The sequence below is a fragment of the Nyctereutes procyonoides genome, unplaced genomic scaffold, assembly GCF_905146905.1.
Source record: "Nyctereutes procyonoides isolate TBG_1078 unplaced genomic scaffold, NYPRO_anot_genome, whole genome shotgun sequence".
NCBI classification, from domain to species: domain Eukaryota; kingdom Metazoa; phylum Chordata; class Mammalia; order Carnivora; family Canidae; genus Nyctereutes; species Nyctereutes procyonoides.
In genome coordinates, this window is record NW_026575139.1 from 36,243,415 (window position 1) to 36,261,303 (window position 17,889).

A 17,889-nucleotide genomic window follows, 5' to 3' on the forward strand; every position below is an offset into this window, starting at 1 on the left:
GACTAGTCTGTGTGAGGCGATCTAGCTTGCAGTTCAACACATGGTGAGGAATCTGAGCCAGAAGATCCTTAAAGGTTAAATAAGCAGTCAACATATGACTGGAGGTAGAGCCTTGTCGGGGCTTAAGTCTTCACCCTTCCTGGCAGAGCCACCTCTAGTCCACGCACATCTCGCCCAGTCTCACTGGGCTAAACTGGCTTTGTGCACTTGATCTTGTTTTCTATGAAGAACCTGAAATCTTTGAAGGCAGAGCCCAGATCTAAATGACATATCTCTAGTGCCACCAAGCTTACTGCCTGAACCTGAGGAACTAATATGGTGGGAGGCCATTTCTGTTTTCTAATATAATTTAAACTAGAACATTAGAAAAGCTAGAACAAGCTGCCAAGATTAGTTCTATCCATTCATTTTATGTGAGTAAAGTGCAAAGAAGTGAAGTGCCTTACCCATAGTTAAAATAGTTTGTGACAGAGTTCAAGAGAAGCAGATCTGCTTGACACACTACTTCGTTTCCCTTTATTTATGAAGCTTTGGTTTTTCCTCTGCTTTTACAAGTAATTGTGTATTCATAGTTCAAATGTGGTTATAAAGTAAATACATGAAAAACTGAGGAAAAAAATAAATAAAATGAAAATAAAACACCTATAATCCTGACACCCAGGGATAGAAGTCCAAATCCAAGGAGAAACAAAACTATCTGTGGCTTCTAGCATCCAAGAAACTGGAGATTTCAGAGCCAAGAAGAAATTTCCAAAGGAGTTTTTAACTAGAAATTATTTACCCCTTATGTCCTACTTATACTTATCACTCTTTATTTTTTAATATTTTATTTATTTATGAGAGGGGGGGGCAGAGACACAGGCAGAGGGAGAAGCAGGCTTTGTGCAGGGAGCCTGACGTGGGACTCGATCCCGGGTCTCCAGGATCACGCCCTGTGCTGAAGGTGGCGCTAAACTGCTGAGCCACCCGGGCTGCCCTACTTATCACTCTTTAAAGAGAAAAAGAAAAACTCTTCTTTCTTCACTTATATTACATAGTATTTCCTGATGTACTCTGTCACTAAACTGTGATTTTTTTTTTTTTTGTAACAGCTACATACTATTCCTAGCGCCATTTCTGTGAGGTCCTACAATTAGCCAGACTCCCAATTAAGTTAGTGGAAATAAGAGGATGTGGTATGAATAGTCTACTTACTATACTATGATAAAGATAATGTTTATTGGCCTTTAAACCTGGAACAGATTACTGCCAACCGGGCACGGTGTTTTAATTCTGAATTAAATATACAAACCAAACTTCTGAATGCAGATTCACAAAGAAGATGTCCTAGGTTATCATTCACTTTTTTAAAAAGGTTTCATCATTTAAAATATGCATAACAGGATTCCTTTAAATCATTATTTCCCAGGGTACAATTCTCAGTGTAAAGATTTTGATTTAAGCACCAAATAGAAGGAGGTCTATTAAAGATATTTATGGATTAACTCTGTATAGGGCTGTAGGATAAAAAGTAAAAGTGCCATTTACTTGTTTAGATGATTATTTTTCATGGCAGAAATTCCTAAACTTTGCAACCTCTTACAGAAGGCAATATTTCATTCTTCCTATGATCTGGAATTAGACATGTCCACCTCACAAGAGGAGATTCTGTATTATAATTGTCTAAATGAACATTTTGCCCAGTTAGAGAAGTAGCAAATCTGACCAAGAATATTCTGTCTTCCTTGAGGGGACTCCTGCGAATCTGCTGGCCAAGAGTCTGTTCCTTCCTCTGTTGTACAGTACTGCAGTACCTGCTAATTTCCATTTGGAATTTGAGTTTGATTCTTCTGGCACAGCCATGACATGCTCTTCTCTGGCCCTTTAGCTGGGGAAATGAGATGTGTTCAAACAAATGAACACTGCCCCCCCCCACCCCGCCCAGTCCCTTTCCAATCTTTTTGCACTGTGGGCCAAATACTGAGCTCCACTGTCCGTGGAGGAAAAAAGACGCAAACCTTACTACCAAGGTAGAGAGACGGAAGTAAAAAAAGGCATGGTCTAAGAAGATGAGGGCAAAGTAATTACAAAGAGATTAAAAGGCTTAGCCAGGGGAGAGGATATTGTATTAACCTTGCAGAGAAGCTTCAGTTGGTTAAGTGGAGTTCTGATGGGCCCTTTAAACCCCAAGGACAAGAGACTAAGACAACAGCACCAACAATCTCATCCCAGATATAATTACAGCTTCAAGTCCTTTGGTGAATGGACTTCGGCTGGGCACTTGGTTCCTCTACCCATGAAACTTCTGATTCTTCTGACTTTCACCCTCCTACACTCTTGCTTAGAATTCCTCTCAACTGTCCTCTCCTCTAAACATCTACTGAGGATATTTTAAATCACGCTTTCTACCATACCCAGAGGACACTGAATCCAATCTCCCATCTGAACCATGTTTCTGAGCAACAAACATCTCACCACTGGGTTTCCTGCAAAGTGAATTCATCATATTCTATTCCCCCCAGGCTCCCAACTGGCCAGAACTCTGGCCACTCCTCCTTTTCTCTTGCCCTTAAAAGTCTTATTGATTCCACCTCCTTTGTGCTTCCTTGACTCCACTCCCATGATCACTGCCTTGGTCTAACAGGCCACTATTTCAGCATCCTTATCAGGACTGTGACTCCCTGGTCTCCTCTTACTGTAGAGGGCCACCAGAGAGTGCCTTCTAAAATGCACATCTTATGTTGCTCTCTCACTTAAAACCTTTCACCTCCATGATTGAGTCTAAGCTCCTAAGCAAAGGATGTCAGGCCCATTAGGACTTGCTTCTTCACTACTCACATTTCCTCTCCTACAATCTTACCCCATCAAGTTATTTGGGGTGTCCTGGGCACAGCATTTTAATTCTCTGTGCCTTTGCACCACTATGACCTCTGCCTAGGAAGCCCATTCGCCCTTCCTTTACTCCCCCATGACTGTAGGGCTCATATTCATCCTCAAAACACAGCTCAGACAGCCCCTTCTGTCTCAGGCCTTTCAACCTCTGCAAGGGCCAAGTTATGACTTTCTTTTATCACATGATTATAGGTATATATATTGAAGATGAACCCTGGTTGAAAGGAAATAGAGGGCAGGTCCACACTTTGTTTTTCCATCTGTCTTCAGTCCCTGGCACATAATGTGTGATAAGTAAACATCACCTGAACTGAATTAAGATTGCAAGATGGATATATTATTATCATTAAACATAGAAAAAGCCAATGTATCTAGCAGCTAGGGTCTACTTTCAATATTTAGAGAGAACTCAGCTCTGAAGATAGCATCTAAGGTTATCTGTGACTTTGAGCTAAAATAGCATTCCCACGTATGGGAAAAAAAAAATAGCAAGTGTGCTTCCTCCAAAGCACACTTGTATTGCTACTAGCACATTTTTCTATGCTGGTTGAGAAATGTTTCTTAAAGCTTTGATTATCTCTGTAAAATCCAGTCGTATGCATCACACAAGGGATGGGAATCTGACTCACAGGCTGGCAGGGTGGAGATAATTTTCATAAAAAGTACTGATTCAACACCTTGATGGTAAAATAGAAGCATAATCATTAAATGCCAAAACAAGAGAAGCTGCACTATTTCAATCTCTTGCTTTTAAACATAACCCATTGTAAATATATGCTCACTGAGCTAATCTTTGGCTCCCCAGACACCCCAGGCTCTGATATGTCTGTCTTATCGCAGCAGGCTTCACTGTTCAGAACTGCTGGCAGTGTGCTAACCCTGGCTCACACCCAACAGACGCTGTGTGCTTCCACTGTCTCCTCCCAGCCTGGGGCCTGAGCCTGAGCAAATGCCACAGTGCAGCCACTGATAACTGTTACAAGCCCCAAAACAGGAACTTTGCCAGTCTACAAACTCTGAAAAAAAATAACGCTTATACTTTTACAAGGAAGGCTGGACACACTTTGCTTTGGCCCCTGTAAAAAGTCAAGTGATCTTCTAGTCCGCTTAACTTCTTAGATCTAGGACAGACCACCTGACATTCATACAAGGCAGTGGTTTTCAACCAAGCAGATCCTCCTCCTCTCAGGGGACATTTGGTAACATTTGGTAACATCTGGAGACATTTTTGTTGTTACAACCAGGGAGGTGCTACTCATAAGTAGTATGTAGAGGCTAGGGATGCTGCTGATGCAACAACACCTAGCACAACCCCTGTAAGAAAGGATTATCCTGCCCCAAATGTTAGTAGTGAGCAAATGACATTACATTATGCAAATAAGTGATTTTTTTTTTTAACTGGAAAGGTTGAAAATTCACAAGGCATTCCACCGTTAAAACTATTGGACCTGTTGGCAAAGGTCAAAGTAGTAGGGATAAAGTTCTGAGCCAGGTGGAAGGGACCTTCCTGCTTTCAGATCTGTTCTGAAGCCCAAGTGCAAGGGGACAAATCCAGTTAAAGGGCAGTCCCTCGATTCCCTCAGGCTTCCAGAAGGGAAACTTCAACCTGTCCCTAGGTCAGCTCTGCCATATCTGGTTCCTGACTTTGTTGGTTACATCTGATGCATCTTGGACTGCCGTTCCCCCACTGGTAGACAGACACCTGGTTTAGAAGGTCTAGGCTTGTTGTGGACACAGGTCAGTCCCCACTTCACAAGCTGATCGTAGCTCAGGGCTCCCTGGGAGTGAGGAGGTGACGGAAAGCAGATGAAGGAGCTTCCCAGGGTCCACTGCCCAGGAAAGGAACAACATGTATGGGGCAGGGAGAGGGGAGAGGAGGAATCTTGCTGGACTGACTTTCCTCCTTTGTTTTGGTTGGGAATTATCTATTACATCATTTTAATATTTAAAATCTCATACACTATAAGAATGGAATTAAGAAACTCTGGGAAAAGTTCCAAGGCTCCCTTCATAACAGCTAAGCAATAAATCATTATAGGCCATCCTAAAGAAGTGGGCAGGAGTGAGCTCAAGATACAGCAGGCTCTTTTGCAGTACAAATAAACTACAAGTTGGATCCTCCAACAGAAAGGAAACAGGAACTCCCTGGGTGGCCTGAAGGGAAGACAAGGGCATGCCAAAGCCCTCCAGCAGAGAGGGGAGGGTCTGCTGGTGAGACCCAGCCAAGGTATCAGCTGACAACAGAAGGCAGGAAGAGGAGCCTCGCACAAGAGCAGAGTCAGTGTTGATGGCATAGGGGGTTAATGTGGGGAAGCATGGTATCTCAGAAGCCCCGTGCAGGGGCTGTCGGTGAAGAGACCAGAGTTTAACCAGCGAGATGAGGGTGACCGTACAGAGGCAGTGGGCTGTACAGTGGGCTGCTGCCCTTCCTACCGTGCTTCTGGCCCAGTTGTGCTTCAGGCTCCCTGGCCAAGCAGAGGCAGTGGCAACACCCTGAGCCACCCTTTCCCCCAGTCATCTTCACCAGGTCTCAAATTCACTGCACCCAAGTAAAAACAGGGTGTGCTTCAAATGCAAATGTAGCTTCAAGACAAGTACCCTATCTTGCTGCCGAAAATGATGCTGCAATCAACATAGATGGTGTCTAAATCTTGAGTTCATGTTTTTCTTTTCTTTGGGTATATGCCCAATAGTGGACTTGTTGGATCATATGCCATTTCTATTTTTAATTTTTTGAGGAACCCCCATAATTTTTTCCACAGTGGCTGCACTAGTTTGCATTCCTACCAACAGTGGCAGCTACACTTGCAGTGAACATAGAATAAATAAACTTGTTGAATCATTATGTTGTACACCTGAAACTGATGAAACTAGTTGTGTGCCAACAATACTCAAAAAAAAAAAAAAGAAAGAAAGAAAAGAAAAGAAAAGAAAAGAAAAAGAAAAGAGAGAGAGAGAAAAAAAGACATGTCCCCTAGACGCTTTCCAAAGTACATGGCTACTCTGAGCCTATCCTATATAGAAATCCCAGAACTGCTTCTGTGACCAAGCCACCAAGGAGGGATTCTCGCTGATTTGGCATTAGAAACAGCCTGTTCAGGCCCACGGACTGTGCAGGAGAACACCAGCTCCACAGGGCAGGGACTATTGCATGTTTTGTTCACTGCTGCATCCTCGGGGCTTATGGCAGAGCCTGAAACCTCGAACGCACTCAGGTACACCTCACCTTCAGTGGCAGCTCTGTATACTCCAGGTGGGCTAAGACTATAGTGACAGACGAGGCTGATCGGTCATAAGAGGCCCCGGGTAGGTGGTTCTTGGGCTGAGCAAAGATGGACACAGCTGGGCACTTACCAGTGATAAGATAATTATAGGGAACTTGAGTGTTTCAGAACTAAAATCTATTACCGTCTATGGTTTGCACCCAGAGCAGTTGGTCAGGTTTTTACACTGCACAATTCTGTCATCAGGGTGGGGTGAATCTACTCTCAGGTGGGGCTTTAGGCCCCAGCCTGACTCTCCAGTCAGTCCTGGCAAGAGTCAATTTGACTTCCCAGGGAAACACCTGCAGCATGCCCCCTGGTATTGCTTAAAGCTCAGACACTCATTTGCTAGCCTTGTAGCCATTCTGGTTACATTTCTGAGGGAAGACTAGCACATTCCCCCCCCCCCCCCCAGAGCTCAGTGTCCTTGTTGAACTACCTTTCCTTTTGTAGTAGAAGGACAATGTTTATGCCACACTCTTTGTCATACCCCACTACTCCATGTGTATTCATCCTCTCTTCCCCACCAGACTGATGATTAAAAGGACTTGCTAGCACTCAGTGTGATCACGAACTAATAGACTTTTCACTGCACTATTTGGCGAAAGGACCATTGCCTTCTCCATGGAGCCAACTCAGGCACTTGCAGCCCACAGCTCCAATATAGGGCCTTGTTGAGGTCTAAGTGCCTATATAGTCTGGCAGGTTCCCAGTCCCAGTCAGGAAAACCATAACAAAGCACTTGCCACCCCAAAGCTTCAACAGTCATTGGGAGGCACAGAGCCAATTCTGACCAAGGCAAGTCTTGGAAATATAAAGGAAAGGACACATGATCCATGAACCATCTTAGCAAACATGGAGGTGGCAGGTCTACATGATCTCCAGATCACCAATGTTGATGATGGCCAGCGACAAGGCCACTTACAACTAAACAACCTCAGATCGAAAAGCATGCCAACTCTTTCACCCCCCCACCCCGCCCAATCACACTAAGTCTCCTGGCAGTCTTACCCAAACAGGGAGAGCCAAAGGAACAGCATGAACTCCAGGTTCTCCTATTTCCCATTCATTTACGAGGCCCTGATTAGCCACAGAAAGCCTAAGAGGACAGAAGCAAAGGTCCCAAATGACCCTCTCCCCCAGAAATACAGGGCCTGAAGATAGTCTATGTGCATTTTGTCCCCAGATGGAACACTATTAATAAGTTGGGAACATGCCCAACTGGGAAACACCATGTTCTGGCTCATTTTCTATTTAGATCTGAGCCAAAGGCAAACTTTAACAAATGACCCACAAGCAGACCAAATAGTATTTGTGGCAGTCATTGCTCAGGGAAAGGAGGAAACCTAGTTCCAAACAGATAAGAGAAAATATCTTCAGGTGTTTTATAAAAGGCTGAAGAACTATATATTGTGAAAAACTGCCTTTATTCCTGCCTAATGACACTATTCTTGGCTGTACACATTCCAGGGAGAAGACCTTTCTATGTGAGGTATTTTAAAGCTAATGGCATAGATTATTAAGCTGGATGACCTGTTTAAGAATTCATGGTCTGTCTCTTGCTTGCTGTGTGATCAGGGGCAAGTTATTCAACCTCTCTGGACCTCCCAATTTCCAGATCTTTAAAATTAGGATAATAGCAGCTACACCATCCTCGACTGTTTTGGGTATTAAATGAGATAGTTAGTTGCACAGATAACCATGAAATGCCAACATGCACAGTTGTATAGACAACAGTAATGAATATAAGCACCTAGAATGCACACAAGGGTCTCAACAAATAGTAACTGCCATTCCTCTTCACCCATCCCTTCTACCAGATACCACTCAGGCTCTAAGAATGACCAGCTCTCTAAAGGCATTAACAGAGGCCTCTTCAGAACCCTTGTCTTTTCTAGCATTTTTGACTGTGCGTTCCCCTCTCCTCCCCTAGCCACTGTCACTGGGTCTCTTCCCCTAGCTCAGAATGTCACTGTAACTCAGGGTACCACGGGTAATGCCGCTCCGGGGGCCCAGTGTGCCTTCTCTTCCCCTAGGCCGGTTTCTGGCAGCAGCTCAGCAGATGAACAGGCTGGTGACTGCTGCCAAATATCCACTAAACACTCAGGAAAGGGAAAGAACTGGAGGGACTAGACTGCATCAGGGCTGTGAGGGGGCTATGGGGAGCTGTGGGGGGCTGTGGGGAGCCATGGGGGGCTGTGGGAGGCTGTGGAGGGCTGCGGGGGGCCATAGGGGGCTGTGAGGGGCTGTGCAGGGCTATGGGGGGGCCATAGGGGGCTGTGGAGGGCTGCGGGGGGCCATGGGGGGCTGTGGGGGGCTGTGGAGGGCTGCAGGGGGCCATGGGGGGCTGTGCAGCGCTATAGGTGGCTGCAGAGGGCTATGGGGAGCCATAGGGGGGCCGCAGGGGGCTGTGGAGGGTTATGTGGGGCTGTGGGGGGCCGTGGGGGACCATAGGGGGCTGTAGGAGGGCTTGCGGGGCTGTGGAGGGCTGTAGGTGGTGGTGGAAGGCTGTGGGGGGGGGTGGAGGGCTGTGGGGGGTGGTGCAGGGCCACACGGGGCTATGAGTGCAGTGGAGGGGCTTTGGGGAGCTCTGGCGGGGCTTTAGGGGACTATGGGAGGCCATGTGAGGCTGTGGGGTGTTATGGGAGTGCCGCATAGCAGGCTGTAAGCCCTCCCACCCACCATGCGTGTGAAGCTAAGTGTAGGGTCACTCTCTGGACCAATAGGTCCATGACAGAAAAACAGATTCAAGTGGAGGGGCTTATATGGGAAAAAAAAAAAAAGTCAAATGCAAGGATCTTCCTAAAAACAGGGTCCTATGAGTTAAGCCAGAAGTAGAACTTAGGGTTCTGACACTGAAGGTGGCAGTGCTGTCAGTCACCTGCCTGATATAATTCAGTAAGATTCATTAGAGCCATATGACCTGCTATCTCATCTGTCTGTCTTTCTGTCTCTCATGCACGTGCTCCCGTATGTTTGTATACACACACACACACACACACACACACACACACTCCTTTGCTGATATCTCATACAGCAGCAATGGAGAAAATACAGAGTAATATTCCCGCGGACTCATGTTGCCAGGTGATTTTCATTCTATGTTTTATGGATGACTTAAGTATACCAGAATCACTGCATAGCAGTTGTCTAAATAGACGGTGTTCAGTATGCAGGATTACCTGGTACCTGCGCCTTGGGAAGTAGGATTTCTGACCACCATTTGAGGAGTGGCTTCCTCTGGAAAGCTATGTCCCTGCCAGAACTCCAGCTGCACTGCTTTGTGGACAACCTGGGCAGGCTGACACCCTGAGGACTCCCCTCCCCCAGCCCTCCGCAGCAGCCCAGATGTCCTGAGGAAAGACGGATGGGCAGAGGCTGGATGGGGGTAGAACTCCAGAACACCAGGCTTCTGTCCCTGTAAAGGAAGGGACCGTGCATTCTGGGGCCCACCTGAAGGCAGACTGCAAACACACACTGGAACATTCCCAAAAAGAGAGGCTCCGCCATGGCTCATCTCTCTGACCTGGGCCTGGGTCCTGCAGATGACAGGCAGTTCTTGGGCACCAGACACAGGGTGTCTTATGTCTTCGAAATGGAAATTTTTGCCTCAATAAACTGGGTCTCTGAACAAAGACTAAAGCATCTGACCAGTATTTACTTTGCCACTCCCCCTCCTGCTACTGCCCTGTCTTTGTTCTTCCCTCCCTCCACACTCAGCTGAGGCTCCAGGAGGACAGCCAGTGGACAGCACCCCCCAAGCCCCCTCCCTGAGCTGCAGGTGGGGGAGGGGTGGGGGGAAGGGAGGCCTGGATTCCAGGCTGTAAATGCCAGGAGGCTCAGCTGCTGACACAAGAGCCACTGATGAAGATGAAAGGACTGTGAAGTGAATTTAACCTGGAAGAGCAGGGCAGGCTGTGATCACTAGGCCTGCCCCCCAATAGGAGCCCTCCCCTCCTCCACCCTAGCTTAGCAAAGCCTCACTCCTCCCCACCCCCATTGTTAAAGAAATATAGTCTCACTACCAAAACCAGCAAATAGAACAAAGAAGAAAAACCATCCATCTTGTCACTACCTTCGTCATCCCCTGGCAGTTTATTTGGCAAAATTTCCTTCCAGGCTTTTTTTGGATGGGCTAGGTTTGCCAATTCACCGTCTTGGACAGAACCTGATATGGATACATGCCACTAATCCTCATAAATCCTGTATTATTTCCTGGGCTCTAACTTCCTAGTTCTACCATTTACTGTATCAGATTTTAAGCAAGTGACTTAACTCCTCAGCGCTTTATCAACTCAGCAAAATGAAGATAATAATCACACCTGTCCTAAAGGGCTGTTGTAAAAAATGCAAGCAGCAAATAATACATGTTAGGTGCTTATGATGGTGTCTAACACCGTATCGTTCCACGGTGTAGTATTCGTTACCACTTTACTGGCTGAAAATCTCCATCCAATGGTCTATTATTTAATAGTCAAATCCTACTGTTGAATGCTGAAGTTGCTCCCGATATTTTCCTATTATAAATAGCGCACCAAAAATTAAACATCTTTATGTGTAACATTTATTTTATTATTTAGGCTAGTTTCAGAAATAAAATCAGCAAGATGTCAGAGTACAAACATTTTTATGAATCCTGATCCAGATTATCAAATTATTCACAAACTATTACAATTTATAATACTATGGCAAATGTATGAGGATGGTGATTTAATTATATATTTGCAAGTAACATGCATTATCATGAAAGAACTGGAGGCAGTAATTTATGAGCTCATAATCCTATGAAGCAAACTTGATAGATTATCCACTAATTTGAAATTTATTTATTTATTTTTGTTTTTGCTAAGAACAAGTGTGTCTTCAAAATTCCTACTTTTGGGGTATTTCCTAACCTTCCCTATGGAGTCTGTGCTGGCCCTGGGAAACCCCAGGACATTTTTCTTTGGTGTAAAGAAGGAAGTGGTCATCACAGCAGTGAGTCTTACTTTTGAATAGTGTTCCGCATGTACAAAGCATTTCTGTCTTCTCTCCTTTGGTCCTCACTACAATCTTGCTTTCATTTTAACCATGAGAATTTTAAAGCTCAAAAGTATTTTAAGGTCGGCTCATGCCAGCTCGAGGAAAACAAAGTTGGAAGAACTTGGTTCTTCCATGTCCAAGGGCAATGCTCTTTCCATAGCAGCAGGCTAGAGGGGAGCCGAGGCAGATGGGAGGTGCTGAAGCAGACGCTGAATCAGTGACATGGGCACTGGTGGGTCACAGCACAGAGCTGGTTCCAGGGTCAGCCTGACCCAGAGATGAACCTTGTCTCCCCTACTTACAGTCCAAGCGACCTTCTGCAAGTTACCCACTCCCCAGGGCTGGGCATGAGAGGAATAACAGTTCTCTAAGGGTTTTTATGATGAATAATGAGATGATACTTTGCAAATAGCTGAGTGTGACCCTAATACCTCACCTCAGCTCACTCCTAAATGCCAACCTTGACAGTTCAGCATAACACACGGATTAGCATCTCATTTTAGAGGCCATGGCCTGCCAAACAGAGTAGCAGCTACAGAGTAATGTAACTGCTGTAATTCCTTTTGTAATTAACATTTTCTATTCTGTATAGTTAGTTTTTCAACAGCAAGTGGGGATTGTTATTGGGGATTTCTGACAGATGCACAGAAAATAAATGCCATGCATATTATGGAGGCTGATACTTTGCAAACCGGAGAGAAGGTATAAACTATATCAAAATGAAAATTGCGTATCTCTAGTTCAGCATGAGAAAATTCACTTGATTCTTTAAGTTGGTTCCCTCTACTTTATCATCTAGACTTAGGGCAGGTGAGAATTCCTCTTATCCTTTGCTTTGGAGACATCTACTGTAAAAACACAAATTCTAACTCCCAGTTCTGTTCCTATCGCTGGTGGAGAAATAAAACCACCTTGCAGTAACGACCGCCACCTTGTGGCCACACATGAAACTACCGCTAGGGAAAGGCAAGCCCCCGCTTAACACCTGCTAAACGCTGTGGAAATTGTGTTATATTTGTTATATGGTAAATAATAATAATAATTTGTTATATGGTAATAATCCATAATAATAATTTGTTATATGGTATAATTCATATTTTTCTAGAAAACTCTGCACTGCTTATGCTACTTTCATAGGGCTCTCAATCTGTTCCGGGTTTAGGTCTTGTCCTACTCTACCATAATACAATTTAATTGTGGTGACCTCAGACCGTTCTACAGAATCATGGGGATTTCCTTTTGCAGGCAAAAGTCCTCTGGAGTTCAGTGTGAGATACTTCTTTATTTTTTCATTTGAGTACCTTGAAACAACAGCCACTGCACTACCAGACTAAGTTCACTAACTGCCTGTCAACGGTCTGATTCAAAGGTTATCAGCCAGTAAGGATCATCTAACTTAATGTCACAGAAAACCATCCACTCTTTGGCTCAGGCCCTGAACAGATGATCTGAGTGTAACCCTGTCTGTCTGCCTGATTCATGGTATAATCCTGAGGCTCAATCTTGAAATGCAGGCAGACAACTGGTATCAAGCAATGGTATCAACCCTCTAGACAAAGGTGTTTTCAAGCCTCAGCTGCTACCCCATTCCCCTCTGAGATAAGAGCTGGATGAGAAAGTGAGGCTGGGGGAGGGCCTTCTGTAGGCAAAGAAAGCACCGAGCACAGGAAATTGAATTTCAAGTATTCTACAGGAAACAGAGATCAGAGCTCCAAAGGAACCCTGGAGTGCAGAGATGGGCAGTCCAGAATCAGGCAAGGCAGCAGGGGTATTGTGGGCTTTGGGGCCCTTTAAATGAACCAAGGTGAGGTGAGGAGCATATGGCCCCCTGGAGTCCAGACCATGAGGAGAAAGGAGTGCAGGGGCAACCAGGACCTATGAAGCCATTAGCTGATGCCCCAGCTCCTTCCCAGATGCTTGATCAGCATGGGAAGTGCATGCAGTACATCCTCATGTTGCCCAGCTCCTAGCCTTCCCCAGCCTGCCCCTTCTCCAGGCTGCAAGTGGTCCTTAACAGCATAGATGTGCTCTTCGTTTAAGAGACACTTAAACTGGGACACCTGGGTGGCTCAGGTCATGATGGGGGGCGGTGTCCCAAGATTGAGTTCCCCAACAGGCTCCCTGTAGGGAGCTTGCTTCTCCCTCTGCCTGTGTCTCTGCCTCTCTTTCTGTGTCTCTCATGAATAAACAAACAAAATCTTAAAAAAATAAAATAAAAAAGAAAGAGCAAGCTGCTTAAACACCTGTGAATGCTCAGCCTCACTCAGAAGTATGCCAATGAGAACTCTGAAGAAACCATTTTTCAAATCTCTCCAATCACTGACATGATAGGTTGCATGGTATGATGGGATAGTGGGGGAAAGAGGCCTCACACATGGCTTGGAAATCTGAATTTAGAAATCCGGGCAAGCAAGAGAGAAGAGTCTGGGCTCTACAGTCAGACTTCCTGAGGTCAAAACCTCTGTCTCTTAGAAGTTAAATTTCTTTAGGCCTCAGTCTCCTTATCCAGAAAATGGGAGTGGTGCTAACTTACTGGGGCTACTCTAAGGATCTAATGAGAAAATGCTCATAGACACTTAGGACAGTGCCTGGCATACAGGTGACAAAATGTTAGCTATCTTTAACTGCTATGGGGAGGAAGAAGCTGATTGGACTCAGTCACAATTTTCAATGCACATAGCACAGGCCAGGCAATACCACTTCCGGTTGCGTGTCATATAAAAATAATAGAACAATATGTAAATATACAAGGGAACTCAATGCAACATTGACTGGAATAAAAGAGTAGGTACAACCTAAATACATAACAATAGGAAACAAGTTAAATAAATTATGTCATGGTCTTAAAATAGAATACTATGCAGCTATTTTTAAAAATGAGGCAGCTAGATATATACAAATATGACACAATCTCCAAGATATATTATTACATTAAAAAAATAAGGTGTAGAATGTGATGTAGAAGGTGATGTATACTACCACTTATGTTTTTAAGAAAATACAGATGCATATATGTTTATAGGTGTATGTTTTCATGTTTTAAAAAATTTTTCAAGGGACGCCTGCATGGCTCAGCAGTTGAGCACCTGTTCCTGGCTCAGGGCGTGATCCGCGGTCTCAGGATTGAGTCTCATATAAGGCTCCCTGCCTGGAGCCTGTTTCTCCTTCTGCCTACATCTCTGACTCTCTCTCTCTCTCTCTCTCTCTCTCTCTCTCTCTCTCTGCGTCTTTCATGAATAAATAAATAAAATCTTTAAAAAAAATAAAATAAAAAGTAAAATACATTTTTTTCAAAAGGCTACGCATCAAATTAGTAGTAACTGTTTCTTTCAGAAAAAGGATATGGATATTTAGAGAATGCTTCTATTATCCATTGCAGAAAGTTAGCTTTTTTTTCAGTTAAAAAATACAATCTGATGTCATTCCTCTGCTTAAATTTCTTACGTTTGCTCTTAGACTAAAATCTCAGCTCCTTAACAGAGCCTTAAAGGCTCTTCACAGCTGGGCCCAGTCACCTCTGCCCCAACACTTCTCTCCACAACCACCCCCCCCCCCCCCCCCCGCAAGCCTCCATTCTTCAAGCATGCTGAGCTTTATTTACACCTCACACCTTCACTAACCGCTACACCTGTGCAGGTGCTGCTCCTCTAGATGGAACGTTCACCTTCATTTTCGTTGCCTCATCATTCTAACTCACCCTTCTGATCCAAGCTTAGCTGTCCTATTTTCCCTAGAAATGCACTGCAGTATCCCAGTACAGCTGGGTTGTCCCTGTTCTCCTCCCACCACACCTCCCACGGCCCTGATGGTAGCAGAGATAAGGAGTGTGTCCCGGGTTCTCTTTCCCAAAATGCCTTCTGACTTCAAGAAGGTTCTGAAACATCTGTGGCAGACTCTCTGGGTGCCTTCTCAGGAGCCATCTCTCCTGTTTGTTGAAGACAGAAGCCAAGTTCCAAGCCTGATGCTAAAGAGACAGCAGAGTGCCATGTCCCGGGGGATGAGTCAACGTTAGTGGGAGTCAATCAGGGTAAACCTACTTATCTTTGCTAGATATTTGCTCTTCCAGTATCCTTTGCAGCTAAGGGTGAGCAGGTGATTTTTTTCTCTCTTGATAAAAGGAGAGTGGCCCATGATGTCTTTGTGCCTCTGTCCTCATGCTTCCTGCTTCAGATGCCTTCACATGAGGTGTGAAGTTGAGGACTATGGTAAATAACTTGAGACCCCATGGGGAAGAGATGCCCCATGTCATTGAGCAACTAATCCAACACTAGCCTTGTCACTGCCAGACTTCAAGAAAAAAGGGGTTGTAAAACGAGCTAAACCCATCCTTTCTATTTATTACATACATGACTCTTGGGTATTCTGTTAACTGCGGCCAAAAGTGTTCCAAACTGGGTACCATAATAGAGTAGACAGATTTGAATCCCAGGATTGGTTCACAGAAATCAAGCAAAGGATCCCTGATTGAGGCAAGGAGCAATGCCTTGAGACTTTACAAATTAAGTTTCTTAGGACTTAACCCTGATCTGAACTTCCGTGCCCAGGCCATAACTAGTTCAGCATTTAGGGGTAAAGCTAAGGTCAAAGTCACCAAGATAAGCAGACCATGACATTTACTCTGTTCTTAGACTTCTGTATCCTTCACTCTGCTAGAGAAAGCTTATGTATGAAGACCTTTTCAACCTCAAGATGATCCTTCTCTAGAACAACATGACAGTAAGCAATTAGTTCATTGGTTTCAACTTTCTTCCAGAGGTCATGAGAAGTTACTGGTCATGAGAAGTTATCTCCACATGGCCCTACAATGAGAGTTCATCCCTCAAAACTTTGATGCATTGCTTTATGAAATCTTCAACATCTCATTGTCCCATCTCTTTAAGAAATGAGGCCATTGAGGTGGTAAATGGGAGTGCTACTTACAGGTGTTTGAAAGCAGCAGAACAACTGTGTGAGGAAGGGGTGGTTGCGAGCCAAAGATAGGATCCTTTTTTCCGTCATCGTGCATTCCACATCATCATCCTGCAAGATCACGTCCTTCTTCAGCACCTTCACAGCATAGAGCTCTCCTGTTTCTTTTATTCTTGCAAGCATCACCTATGGCAAAGCAAGAGAAGGGAGCACAGGCATGAGAACTCTGGAGATTCTTAGGGTGTGGGAACACATGGGGGACAGAAAGGGCCTGGCACTTGGGAAGTATGAGCATGCTGTATGTACATGCACACTCAAATGACATACATGTAGGATATTTACTTTAACCCAGACACCTAACGTCAAGACTCACCTTCCCGAAGCTCCCCTTCCCCAACACTCGGATGAACTCAAAATTGTCGATACCAAGTCGGCTGGAAGAATTAACTCCAATCCCATTTCCCTCTTTGGTGCTTTCCCTCCCCTGTCGTCTTAGAGTTGACCTGGAAACGAGCTTCTGCAAAGAGAAGTAGGAAAACATGGAGTCAGAGGTCACAGCATGGGCATGAAGCATTTATGGATGGAGAAGACCTTATATGCTGCCTCAACTCTCAACACAACAGGTGGGGAAAGATCATTTCAGCTTGATATGTGATAAAGTTCTGCCATTCAAAACTACCTCAGTACCAGCTCCTGATATGTGCTTACTCTATTTGAGAAAGAAACATTTTAAAATATATCTAAGCCACAGAGAGTTTCAGTGTGAACTCAAACGGGCGTGTATAAAACACTAACGCCTTAGTCTGGTCCCTCCAGTGGCTTACAAGTGGCTTTCCACAGGATGGTCAGATTCCAAGAGCGCCACCTGGTGTCCACTTCATTCAAAGAGCGGTTTTCACATTTTGTCCAAGGATCCATACCAGGATGTGAATGAATGAAGCAATATTTATTACACAATATTTTAAATTATATAAGAGAAATAAAAATTAATATAACTAGGATAATGAATGAATGTATGAAGGATAAAAATTTAAATACCTTTCATCAGCCCTCTTCAAAAAAATAAAAGCAATTATACAGGGATCCCTGGGTGGCGCAGCGGTTTGGCGCCTGCCTTTGGCTCAGGGCGCGATCCTGGAGATCCGGGATCGAATCCCATGTCGGGCTCCCGGTGCATGGAGCCTGCTTCTCCCTCTGCCTATGTCTCTGTCTCTGTCTCTCTCTCTCTCTCTGTGACTATCATAAATAAATAAATTTAAAAAAAAAGCAATTATACATACACAAATACCTAGCTTTACACTTTTAAAAAATATAATAAAATTGTTGTTTCATAACACACATTTTCTTTTTTTTGATAGGTATAACACACATTTTCATTTAACACTTTGTCATGTGTATTTTCCATATCCTTCAAGAACATGAGTTTTAAGGGCTGTCCAATATTCTGTTTTATGGATATATCACAGTTTATTCATTAATTCCCCTGCTATCAGAAACATAGGTTATCTCCCATTTTGGCCAATTTAAATACTACCATCATGAAAATCCTTGCATGCAAATCTTTAAAGCAGGGTGATCAAGAATCTAGGTGCTCAAGCAAGCTGCCTGGGTTCAAATCACAACTCAGTAACCTGATCCTGTAACTTTGACCAAGTTACCTACCCATTGTCTCTGTGCCTCAGTTTCTTCTAACAAAGATGTTATAGCCTCTGTCACACAAATTATTATGAGGAATGAATAAAAGCACATAAAGCACTTAGACTGGTGCCTGGCACATTCAATACACATGAGCTGAGCTACTGTCATTATCATCATGATCATGAGC

At 44.3% G+C, this 17,889-nt stretch overlaps 1 protein-coding gene across 1 annotated transcript in view; it reads right to left on the reverse strand.

The window, feature by feature from the left end:
• The window catches only part of PRKCH (protein kinase C eta), a 229,640-nt gene that overhangs the window by 83,204 nt on the left and 128,547 nt on the right, over positions 1 to 17,889 (reverse strand). The window contains exons 8-9 of the mRNA XM_055304119.1: positions 16,438 to 16,581; positions 16,077 to 16,250 (exon numbers count right to left, since the gene is read on the reverse strand). Coding sequence (XP_055160094.1) covers positions 16,077 to 16,250; positions 16,438 to 16,581 — 318 coding nt within the window. The remainder of the gene's footprint in view (positions 1 to 16,076; positions 16,251 to 16,437; positions 16,582 to 17,889) is intronic.